The sequence below is a fragment of the Myotis davidii genome, unplaced genomic scaffold (assembly GCF_000327345.1).
Source record: "Myotis davidii unplaced genomic scaffold, ASM32734v1 scaffold573, whole genome shotgun sequence".
Lineage (NCBI taxonomy): Eukaryota > Metazoa > Chordata > Mammalia > Chiroptera > Vespertilionidae > Myotis > Myotis davidii.
Window position 1 is genome coordinate 2,302,736 of NW_006285997.1, and position 12,894 is coordinate 2,315,629.

The following is a 12,894-nucleotide window of genomic DNA, read 5'->3' on the forward strand; positions in this document are numbered from 1 at the left end:
GCAATGGATAGAGCAGTCAGCCTGTGGACTGAAGGGTCCCAGGTTCAATTCCGGTCAAGGGCATGTACCTTGGTTGCGGGCACAACCCCAGTAGGGGGTGTGTAGGAGGCAGCCAATCAATGATTCTCTCTCATCATTGATGTGTCTATCCCTCTCCCTTCCTCTCTGAAATCAATTATATATATATTTTTTTTTTCTTTTCTTTTTTTAAGAATGCTCTGTAGAGTTTGGAGTTGGTGGGTCTTACCTCGTAGACAAGTAAGGACAATATATAAGAGTGAATTGGGGAGAAATTACAAATCTGAGAGGACTGGTGGGAAGGGCCAGTTGTAGGCTGGTCTCATTTATTTATCAAATGATGCCTAGAGCACTGCTTGTGAAATTTTTGGGCGAACATCAGTGTGGAGTGGATAGGGAGAATTGAGCTGGGAGTATTATCAGAATCTTCAGCTGTTACTTGGAGCTTGAATCAGATGGAGGGAAGCTGCATGAGTTGAGGGATGCAAATGGCTGGACCAGGAAATTGAGACTGAGGGTTCTGTCTATGTTGGAAGCTCCAGCTGAAACCCAGTGATCAGAGCATCAGCCGGAGGACTGAAGAGTCTCGGGTTCAATTCTGGTCAAGGGCTCATAATTGTGTTGCAGGCTCTATCCCCTGTTGGGGCATGTGCAGGAGGCAACCAGTCAATGTGTGTCTTTCACATCAATGTTTCTCTCTCTGTCTCTCCTCCTTCCTTCCACTCTCCCTGAGCGTGAGTGGAAAAAAATATCCTCAGGTGAGGATTAACAAAAAATATATAAAATAAAAACTAAGTTGAAATGTCCCCCCGTTGATTGATGTATCGACGTCCCAGCCATGGATGCATCAAAAGCCAGGTGCCAGAGCCGGAAGTAAGTGACCTGCCATGCACACATAGGGATGCGTTGGCTTACGCTTTCCAATATTCCCAGTCATACTGTGTTAATACTTCTGAATTTACTGGAGTTGCAATCGTAATGTCAGTTACAATGGTAAATCCACTGAAAGCTGAGGTCCCCTTGACACGCACCCTGAATAGAGGGCTGGGGTGTAGCTGGGTACCGCCCGAGGCTGGCAGCTCTGTATGTTCACATGAGGGTTTTAGTGCTCCACTTCTCATCATGTCATTTTGCTAGGGCTGCTGTCACAGAGTGCCCCAGTCTGGGTGGCTCACACAGTGGACACGCGTTTTCTCACAGTTGTGGAGGCTGGAATCCAGTGTCTGCAGGGTTGGTTTTTCCTGCGGCCTCTCTCCTGGATTTGTAGACAGCTGCCTGCCCCTGGGTCCTCACATGGTCTTTCCTCTATGTGCATGGATCCTTAGTGTCCCTGTGTGTGTCCAAATCTCCTCTTCTTGTAAGGACACCAGTCAGATTGGATCAGGACACCCCCTAATGGCTCATTTGAACCCCCAATCACCTCTTTAAAGGCTCTGTCTCCAAATGCTGTCCTGACTGAGGCAGTGCGGGCTAGGGATTCAACCTAGGAATTTGGGGGGACACAATTGAACCCATAACACTCAACAAAGGGACAGTACCCCATTTGTTTAAAAGGAAAAAAGGAGTAAAAACTGATACTATGTATTTGTCTTTCAACATTACTTCCTACTGCTGTTGCCTTCCTGTGTAACTCATTTTGATCTACAGAGGGGCCCCCAAAAAATTACATCCCTGAGACTGAAGACTGGGGACAACATGAGAGATGTCAGGATTGAGCGGCTGTATGTGAACTATAGGACTTGAATTCCTTTTTTATTTATCTTTTAAAAAATATTTTTATTGATTTCAGAGAGGAAGGGATAGATAGAAACATCAATGATGAGAGAGAAGCATTGATAGGCTGCCTCCTGCATACCCCACACTGGGAGACTGAGCCCACAACCCAGGCATGTGCCCTGACCAGGGACCGAACCATGACCTTCTGGTTCATAGGTCGATGCTCAACCACTGAGCCATGCCAGCCGGGCTTGAATTCCTTTTATAAAATAGCATATCATTCTCAGTGTAACATTTAACTGCTTGTGATTCAGAAGCCACCCCAGTTTGCTACAGACAGCCAGGTTCTAGGCAGATAAGCAGAGGCCAGATCCTGGGTGAGCTCTGTTTGGCATCTGCCTCCCACACCTTCCCACCACACTGTGTAAGGGAGGACTGCCTGCTCTCCCGGGCAGCTTTCCTGCCCTCCTCTCCACTTCACAGAAGTTCAAAGCCAAGCCCAGCCTCCTGCCTTCCTTCTGCAGGTCCTGCCACTCACCCTAGGGAACTGCTCAGTGGATCCTCAGATATAGATATATTTTATATTTTCAGATCTTCTGCTCAGATGAAAAAGAAAAGAAAGAGGCATTTTTCTTGCAAGGAAACTTGGCTTCTCAATTCAATGTAGAGCAAGGCTTTAACTAATTAGCAGAGAACCTTTGGAGTAGAAACCACACAAATCGAGTAGACCCTGCAGTTCCTCGGACCCGGGCAGACTTCCTGCTGGGGCAGAGGTGTCCCAGCAGGACCTGTGGAGACTGCAGGAAACACCCAGGACATGTGGCTGCATTTTCCCTCCAGCCTCTGAGCTCTAACAAGATGCGGAGATTCTCACCTGCTGGTCATTACCGAGGCTGAGCTTGTACAGGTCTCTCTCCAGCCAGTACCAGGGGGGTCATGGGGCAGCATCAGCCACCGCACAGCCCAGGGAAGTGGCACTCTGCCCGAGTATCGCATTTAAAACAGGAATTAATTTCCACCCCTGTGGGACTTGGCAATCCCATTCCTAGTTTCAGCTTGAAACATAAATGTGGGAGAGAGTTGTGGGGGAACATGGTGCCCCAACCTGAGTAAGGCATGGTGTCTGTAGGGAACATTCTGGAATGGACAGTGTTAAAAAAAAAAAAAAAAAGATGAGCATGAGAACATTTCTCAGGAATGATGTATTTTATTTGACTGGAAAGAAGAGAAATGGGTACCTGCCACTCTCGATCCCCCGAGGCAAACAACACTGCTCTGCTCCGGGTGTGAGTGCGGCCCGTATTTCTGTGTCTGCCACGCACAGTGGGCTGTGCGCCCGTGCCCTTCGCCCTTAGAGAACAGGGCGGCATTTCCAAGAAGGAGCGGGCAACATCCTCATAGTTTCCTTCCCGCGTGGCAACGGGACAGGAAAATCCCGCCGTGGGAATATGAGTGAGCCCTCGGCACCACCCTGAGCAGGAAAGTCCAGAGGGAGAAAAGTTAAATTGGGGTACTTACAAAAACTCACAGGTTCTTAAATTAGCTTTTTGTCCGTAATAAAAATAATTGTATTTATTGTTTAAAAAATAAATGTAAATAAGCAGAAGCAGGAAAATAGGAATCATGTCTAATCCAGCTTTCCCAAGACACATTTTTGACACTGGGGTGTGTATACTTTCTGTATGTTCTCCTACACACACACACACACACACACACACGCACGCACATATATACACACACATACAGAGAGACAGGCACAGACACAGACATACACACATGCACACAGAGACACACATGCACATGCATGCACAGGCTTTAGAAAAGTAGAATTATAACCTTCATGCTCTTTGTAGCTTGCTTTTCATACCTGACAGTATTTTCTTGTGACTGAATAGTATTCCCCTCATCGTATTTGTCGTCTGAGTATGAATTCATTTGTAAAGCTTTGCTGAGGTTCGGTTGATTCACAGAATAACATAATAATGTGAAGGGTAGGCTCAGTGTGGTTAATCGTTCCCCTGTGGTTGAACATTTACATTGTTTTCTATGATTGTGAGAATTTTCCAATCAGCTTTTCATTTAGCAAAACTATTGTGAAAATTCAAATTATCATGTTGGACTGAAATTCCCGATTCAGAGACTGTACCCGTTTTCAAGCCGTTTTAAAATAAGAGCATCCCCACAACTGCTGAAATGCCCTCATCTGTACTTGACCATGCAGTTATGAGTCCGGTCAATGCTGGGCGGATGTTTCCCGAGCGATTCTAGCTTTTCTAAGGAAATCACAGTGAGGTATTGGAGGAGTTCTTCCTAATCTGGGGAATTTACAAGGACTTTTTATTTGCTTGGTTTGAAGTCATCGCTCCCGAATTTGGCCGCAGAGGAACAGTGGAAAGAGTCCCCCAGTTATTTTAGACGTAGGCACAGCCCCTGAGCAATGGTCTTCAAAACAACAATCATAGAAATGATCAGTTCCCTCCCCATCCTGTCGTTCACATGACACAGAAGCCAGCACCCTGTGTGCATGTCTCGCTATGTGTGTGTGTGCTTATAAAAATCATTGACAATGTTCATTCACACACAAACAGTTTCTTATTAAACGTTCATTCTTCGCATCATGTTTTCCATGTGGGCATCACAGCTGTGGCGTTTCTTCCCTGAGGAAATCGGGGCGTGGCCTGAGTGAAGCCTTGGTTTTGATGTTGCCCAGCACCCACACTCGGGATGGGTTTGCAGGTTTTATTCCTTTAGCCAGTGGATGCTATTTGATGCTGCCTATTGTGGACACTGGGTTAGGCACATGGCGGGGCGGGGGGCGGGGGGTTGTATCAAGTGAGTTTCAGACTAGGAGTGACATTCTTTGAAAGGTTGTCTTCACACAAAAGGTGAATTTCTGTTTTGGAAGCCACGTTGTTCGCCTCCAGGGACAGGGATTATCAGCTCTAACTCGTGCTCTTGTGTCGGAGAGCTTGGCGTGGTTTATAAACCTGGGCTGCACTGCAAGGCCCCGGCCAGGCCAGAGACTTGCTGCTGGGCCTCCACGTGCAAGTCCCCAGGTGCAGGGCCTGCACTTCACCTGGAGGAGCAAACTGCTCCCAGGCCCTGCACAAGGAAGCTGCTCTGTGAGGTCTGCGGGGCCCACCGGCTGTAAAGGCTGCGGGTCTCTCACGCCCCCTGCCTGCCGGCCTGGGGCATGCACCCTGCCAAGCTCAGGCAGGTCCAAAGGGAGCAGCCCTCTGGGGCCTCCCAGACATTTGCATCACAAACGACAAAGGGGCCCACTACCCAGGGCTTTGTCAGGGGTTATTGGGCGGGAAATTCCTGAAGCTGGATTTCCCTCCACCCCACCCCTCTTGGCTTTGTCTGTGTCTGTGGGTGGAAATGAGAGGGGGTCCCACCACCCAGGGAGAGAGATTATCTTCCGCTTGGGAAAGGAATGCCATACCTTGGGCTGAAATAAGAGGCTGCTGGCCACTGCAGAACATCAGCTTTTCCAGAATCATCTGTTCTTCTTGTCCTGTCTCTTTAAAAGCTGGGTATTTTGAGAGACACAAAGAGGAAGGCCCTCCATTAGGAAAACAGACATCACAACAAAAAAGTTCCTCTTCTGCTCCTGCTTAATGTGCAGCTATTGTGAGGAAGTGGAGGAGTGACTGGTGGCTGAGTTTATCTCTGCAGGCTGGTCAGGGCACCTCTCCCAGGCCAGGGGTGGCCACAGGGTGGGGAACACACGTAAAAACCTCAGGTGCCCAGGCCCCAGGCCAGAAGGCTCCATTGGGAAATCGTGGGCCTGCTGTATATATTACGCGCGCGCACACACACACACACACACACACACACACACACACACACATCATATGATTTATTTTGAAACAGTTCTTTTAAAAGATAAACGGAGGCATACTGAAAATTCTAAGAATTGATTTGAGCAAAAATCAATTCAGGTTCCTCAGTGCCAAACTGGAGGTGGTGAGGAACTCTCTGCCCACAGGAACCTGGGGGGAAAGGCTATTATAGAGAAGAGGCGGGCAAAACAAGGGAATTATTTGATTGGCTATAATTAAAGCCTACTTGGCTGTGATTGGTTGAAAACTTGAGGCAGTTAATGGCTTAGATTTTGGTTTGCATTGGAGTGACCTCAGTCTGCCAGTCTCCTGGCTTAATTTAACAGTCACACACTGAATGGGAAAGTTGCAAGGTCAGATCCCACCTGTTGTCCTTCATACAAAGACCGGACTCAGGTAACGCCTCGCACCCAGTTGTCCGGCTTTTTCCTAACCTCTTTGTCTGAAGCTGCTTCTCACTGTTCCTTTCACTCATGACTTTGGCACATTTAAGACTATAGATCAGCCATTTTGTACAATATCCTCCAATTTGGGTTTGTTAAAGGGTAATTCATTAAAGTTAATTTTCAGGGAAAGATAAAAGCATGTTTTATATAAAAAATGAACGCATGTTAAAAGAATTCATTTTACTCATGTGAAATGAGAGAGCCAGGCAAAATGTTTTAACCATTTCAAAGGAAAAGTTAAAGGGGCTCAAATTTATTTGCAGCACAGGAATGTTGAAATGAATTGCAAATGGAGATAAAACTGGTTTCTTACCAGCAGGAAGGAAGTCAATTAAATTACTAACAGACAGGACAAAATATACATATGCATCAGTTAGACAATAAGGCAGGAGGAACCTGATAACCCAGAAGAGTATGCTATATAAACACTGCATAATTTTCCACTGAAACACATCTTTTTTTCCTACAGTCTTATCCAAAGTTTCGACCCATATGTATGCCTGTGGCTGGGATACCACAGATGCGCGTGTGCATGTTGTTTTTAATTGCATCATATTGATGGCACAGGGTGCCTCTCTGTCTTGTTACTAGTGTTTACTTTGACCACTTAAGATAGTGCCTCCCGGGGTCTGCATGGTAATGTCGCGCCCCTTTGTCAGTAATAATTTTGGAGTAATTTACACCATGGAAAATGGAGAATGGAACAAATGAGGCTTGTATGTTTTTTCCCTGAGAGACTTGGTTCTTCAATAGTCCTGGCACACCGCCCTATAGAACAATGTGGACTTACCTGTTCCTGTTTTATTCAGTGGGCTATCCTCTATCATTTATTATTTATTCTGATGCTCAGTGTGTCCCAGATCTGGCTGTGGAACCTTCTTCAGGCTGTCTCTGTGTCCTGACCTGCCTCCCATTATTCTGTGAGCATTTCTTTACGTTCTGGCTCAGTGAGATGTTCCAGACTTAGCTAAATCTTTCCTTGTCCCAGCCCTGGCAGGAGCCATTGCTCCAAGGAGGCCAGTTCCTTTCAGTGGGAGGTACTGTTCAGCCCTTCCAAGAGGGCCCCCCTGTGCCTGAGCCTGTCCCCCTGTGGTCACCTACTCCTGTTACCCAGTTTTTTCCAGGAAGAAGGAAGGAAGCCAATACACTGTTTTGTTTGTGTTGTTTTGTGTTAAGAAGGGCAGGTAAAGGAGGAGAAGAGGAAGAGGAAGATCTCTTCATGTGTTTTTTAAACCCCTGTTTTACCAAAGACTAGATCTGATCTTCTCATGGTCAGTTAGATTTCTGAAGTGGTTACATTTTATGTGGTTGCAAATGGGAAATTTAACTTCTGAAGAGCCAACTTATTCATCAACCGTTTACTGAGAGCCAGCTCTGCATGTGCCTGACGTCATAGTGGTGAGTCACAGCGCAGACAGAGCCCTGCCTTCAAGGGGCTCCAGGAAGGACAGATGTCCTAGGTCATGCAGCTGACGTGTCCTCAGCACATGCAGACATGGGTGGGCTCCGTCTGCCAGGCAGGGAAGTCAGCGGTCAGGGAGGCTTCCCTGGGGCCTTAGAATCAGGACAGTTGAGGGTAGGATTTAGCGAGTTGGACAAGGAGGGGTGGGTATTGAGTACAGAGGGAAGAACATAATGTCAGAGAGACCTGGCAGACTCGGGGAATGCCAGTGGTGTGACAAGGTTAGAATCAGTTGCTTCCTTATCTTCTTGACCCCAGTGTTTTAAGAAGCATAATCGTCCTTTCTTGTAGACAAGATGTGTCCATTGCACACTTTTCTTGCAGGCTACCATCCCGGAGTTCCATCTATTGTCCAAGACTACTGCCATGTCTCAGGATGCCAAACTTCAGAATTTTATTTCTCTCAAGAAAAGAGAAAGTAAAATCAGTGGGCATTTTACCCAAGAAAGATAATCAACTCCATTTTTATTGTTGAGGATACGCTTAAGAACAACTCTAGTACTTTTAGGTGTCACCCTTTTCACTGAAAAGGTACCTTATTCTTATTATCTCTAGGGATTTCTCCCTCCTCCCCTTGAACACATATTGGTTCTGAGTCAAATGGAGTGGCCTTGTTGCCCTTACTCATAAGTAAATGTAGTAGGTTGGTTACAGTAGTTTAACCCTTATGATTGTCTCTTATTATTACAGAATACCCATCAGTATATTACTTTGAATAATATATTACCTCATGGCGGTTAAGTCTTTTTATATGTAATCTTGAGCTTTCTTCAAGATATGTAATTTGTGTAAAAAAAATGATTGCTTTCAAACATGCTCCTCACATGATTGTTCTTAAATTTTGCAGGCGATACCAGAAGTTGCAGAAGATCATGAAGCCTTGGTAAGAATTTATGATTACTTGATTCAGCTTATATAACACGCTCCTTCCTGCATCATTAGTCTCTGTCCTCAGATAGCTGTGCATGTAGATGTTTTGAGTGATTTTATTTTGCTGTTTGATGTTCTTATAAACAGGTTCTTTAAAAATTTATTTCCTCTTTCTTTCTGTTTTGTGGCACAAAGGGAACTTTATGTCTGTAGCCACAGAATGAGTACATCAGGATTGCTACCCTTCTCCTGGGGCGAGACTGGGCATAATTTTATGTATTGCATTAAACAAAAGCTTTCTTTTTTGTGGCCTATGTGATGTTCAAAGCCATTCTCTTCAGTGGCTCAGTAAAAACAAACACCCCACTCAGGATTGAAGCATGGAGTGAAAATTGTTGACTTGGAGCCTGAGAAGGGCTGGGTCACCTGCTTGTATGTGCACTGCGTGATGATGTGTCCAGACCCACAGAGCCCCTGTCTTAGAGTCTTTCCTCCTCGGTGCCTTTCTCGCCCACTAATCAAGAGGAGTCCAGACAGGGCCTAGAACCCCTCTGTGGTGGGCGGGACACATGTCCGTTCTGCTGAGTTAAGCAGATAATTTCAGTTTGAGAAGGAAGACTGATTTTTTTAAGCCCTGAGGAAAAAGCCCGGTATCTTCAGGGTAGGTAGTGCTCTTGAATCCTCTATCCTCCCCGCGCCCCCACACAGAGAAGGGTTAGGGGCAGGAACTTGTCAGGTATTACATTGCAGTGAAGTATAGAAAGCCATCTTGAGTTTCTAGGAGAAAGCTCCTTAAGTCTTACTTCGATATATGTTCTTCATATAAGAGTAGCACTTCATGGTGACGGCAGTAGGAGCCATCTTTTATGAGAGCTCACTCTGTCCCAGGCTCCGTCACCTGCTTACACTCATTGCTCTAATTCACACGCACACCCACCACACACGATTAGTAAAATTAGCACCATTTCCTTAGTGCAAAACTAAAACCCGGTGGTTGGACCGAGATTTGAACTGAGTTTTTCTCTAATAACTTCATACCACTTGGTAATGGAGAGGAATGTGGGGCTCTGAAGCCAAAATGATGTCTTGAAATTTATCTGCCAGGGTTTTGTGCTGTGGGTGTGGAGACGGGAAGGGGGACTAGTGTGAACTGTGACGTCTGCTGAGCAGTCATAGACAAAGTCTGTGCTCAGGGCCCTGGCTCCTGAGGTGGCAGAGTAGTTCATCAGATGAAGTCATGAGGCTGTCCTCACCTGATGGCAAAACTGGACAAGACAAGACAGGAAACAAAAGTGGTAGATCATCAAATGAACCAGGTGCAACCCATTAACACTGACAGTCAAGCAGTATATAGGAAGGATAATACTTTGCAGCGAATAAGGTTTTATCCCGGGAAAAGGTTAGAGTTTGAAAGTCAGTCCCTGGTGTGATTCAGTATTTAGTAAAATAAAGGAGAATAAAATAATCTTAATAGATACAGAAAATAGATGAGAGGTACAGAAAAAGTTTCATTAATACAACATTCATTCATAAAAATTCTCAGCAATCTAGAAATGGAGATAATTTCCTCAACCTGAGAAAGGCAGTGGAAAAAATGTATTATTCTTCATGTGAGGAGACTGAATTTCCTCCTCCTAAAGATGGGAAATCAGGCAAATGTGTTTTGCACTTCTGTTCAACATTATATCGGAGTGGTTAGCCATAGCAATAAGTCAAGAAAGAAATAAAAGACATAATGGTCAGAAAGGAAGAAGTAAAACAACTCTATTTATAGAAGATAAGTTTATGTAAAAATTCCAAAGAAATCTATAAAGACATTGCTAGATCTCAAAATTGAATTTAGCAAGATTTTTGGATACAACATCGTTATATATAAGTGAGGTATTTTTATACATTAACAGCAAACAACTAGAAAATGAAATTTTAAAACTTTCTTTACAAAGTATCAAAAATCATAAAATTTTTTGGAATAAATTTAACAAGTGACATGCACTGTCTGTTCACTGAAAAATATATTACCGAAAGGAATTAAAGAAGACCTAAGTAAGTAGAGAATGTACCATTTCGTGGTTTAAAATATACAGCATTTTGAAGAGAGAAATTCTCCCTAAATTAATCTGTAAGTTCAATTCAGTACAATTTTTAAAAAAGAAATTATAAATCAATCTTAAAACTTAAATGAAGTGCATAGACCCTAGAATAGCCAAAACAGTCTTGAAAAACAACAACGAAGACCAACAAAGTTGATGGATTTGAACTGACTTCAAGACTTACTACTCTAAAGTTAGTTATTAAGACAGTATGATATTGTTATAAGAGGACAGACAAGTCAATGGAATAAAGAGTTCAGTTAAATTTTAACAACGGAGCCAAAAGATTGTTGGCTGACATAAATCATGCTATGATTCTGAAGGTCAAGGCATTCTCTAGCTGTATAGAAATCCATACATTTCAATGTATATAAATTTTATCACAAACAAAAGAAACTACAGTTAAGTCCTCACTAGCATCATCGACAGGTTCTTGAAACTGTGGCAAAATGTCACAGAAGGAAACCAATGTTACCAGAGACTAATTGATATCAACAAGATTTACGTTTCTACAGCATCTCATCAATGCAATAACAAAATGGCATTGAACTAAGTGACGTTATTCAAGAAGGAGCCTGACATGGAAAACTCAAAGGACAGGGCAGGACAGTGTTCGTTATCATTGGCTGTTAAGGATACATGGAGTGTGATTTATTGATCACTTTAAAACTGGCCTTTCTTTTCACCTTTCCTCCACTTGTCCTGGCCACGGCCCCCAGTGGAAACATTTGGAAGCACTATTCTTATATAAACTTAGCAGCATAAATTTAAACGCTACGAGATTGGCTGACTTCTGTTGGAATGAAGACAGTCTCTACTGAGTTGATGAGAAACATTGATTCGAATGTTTCCAGCACACATGGTGTGTTGGCCGGGACCGTGACTCTCCGCCAGCATAGAGAGTTTGCAGTCGGTGTAATTTGTGGCAGTCAGCGCGACACAAATTTTAGGTTAGCACTTGATGCAAAATAAATAAGCCAACCAAACAAGAATGCTCCCTCCTGGGCCAGGCCCTTGCTCTGTATTTGCACCTCCTGGGCCTGGATCTTCTGTACCAGCACTGACGTCGGAACTCAGCCCGTGGCTCCTGCCTCCGCCTCTTTGGAGCCCAGTGTCTCCTCCAGAAACGGACGTAAGCCCTGTGTCTGGTGTGCTGAGAGCTCTGTGGCTGCCTCGTTTGAAATGAAGTGATTGCGTCCACTGATTTGGAACGTTAGAACATTTTGCTTGGCCGCCCTTTCCTTGCAACTGAGGGTTTGAAGCTGAATTTTGAGAAAGTTCTCCCTCTTAGAAACCTAGTATGCCATCCAGCAAGCCATCAAAATGAATTATATGTTACCTATTCACTATACATATAGCATATAATCTGTGCATTATATATTTAATAACATAATATGCAACACAATATATATAGACCTAACATATCTAATAACATTTGTATATCATATCATATGTCTAAAACATCTCTATATAATATGTAATTACGTATTAAAATGTGTATATAAATGTATGTATACATGTTACTAGGTAATAATTGTGTAACATGTAAATACCATCCTATAACATTTCTATAAAATGTTATTAGATGGCCCAAGAGAGTAGTCCTTCCTCTGGGTGCTTTGGTGTGTGCTGTGAAGATCTCCCCTCACTTACCAGTCGTTCACACTAAGGATAATTAGCACAGGAAGCCCTGTCTGCTGTATCCGAAATGGTGCTCCCCTTCGTGGCCACCTGGAGACTGAAAGCCGGGCCCCAAGTCAACTTGGAGATTTGAAAACCAACCTCCTCTCTTTCCCGTTCTCTGCATCCTCTTCCAAAGCCCTTCCAGGAGGAGTCTGTAGGCAGAGCGCCGGAGCACTGGGACGAAGGGCCATCCCAGATGTGACCACAGGCACATGGATTGTGGGTTCCCTGAGCAGGGCACAGTCCGTTCCCCTCGGGTAACTAGAGAGCATTCATACTGCATCCTTTGCTTCTACAGCAGATGGCGAAGACTAATAGCGCCTCTGACCCCAGCGTCAACCCGCTACAGGGACTGGAAGGAAGGGTTTGTTCCCAAAAAAGTGTGCATTCCTTGCCACGGCCTGTCCGCTGCTTGTTCTGTTAGCAATGACCTTGAGGCCGTCTCGGCTCAGTGTGGAGGCCATGGACGTGTCCTCCAGGCGTGGACCTGGAAACTTGGAGCGTGGACGTCTCTGAGCATGCCTGATGTAGGCAGATGGCAACTCTGAGCAATATGGCTGCTGGTTTTCCTCTTTCCTATGTTAAAAAATTTAGCTAATACTACTTACTATGCTAAAATAATAAATCAGCTAATAGTTTTATGATGAATATTACAATTCTGTAATAATGTATCCACAGCAATACTAATGCCAGCACAATCTTTTAATAAATCTTGCTAATTGCTTTATTGCCTGGCTCTCTTATTACCACCCCCCCCCCCCCCC

At 44.4% G+C, this 12,894-nt stretch overlaps 1 protein-coding gene across 1 annotated transcript in view; it reads left to right on the top strand.

Moving 5' to 3' along the window:
- The window catches only part of ELMO1 (engulfment and cell motility 1), a 396,326-nt gene that overhangs the window by 143,793 nt on the left and 239,639 nt on the right, over positions 1-12,894 (top strand). The window contains exon 7 of the mRNA XM_015559688.1: positions 8,335-8,370. Within this exon, the coding sequence (XP_015415174.1) occupies positions 8,335-8,370 (36 nt within the window). The remainder of the gene's footprint in view (positions 1-8,334; positions 8,371-12,894) is intronic.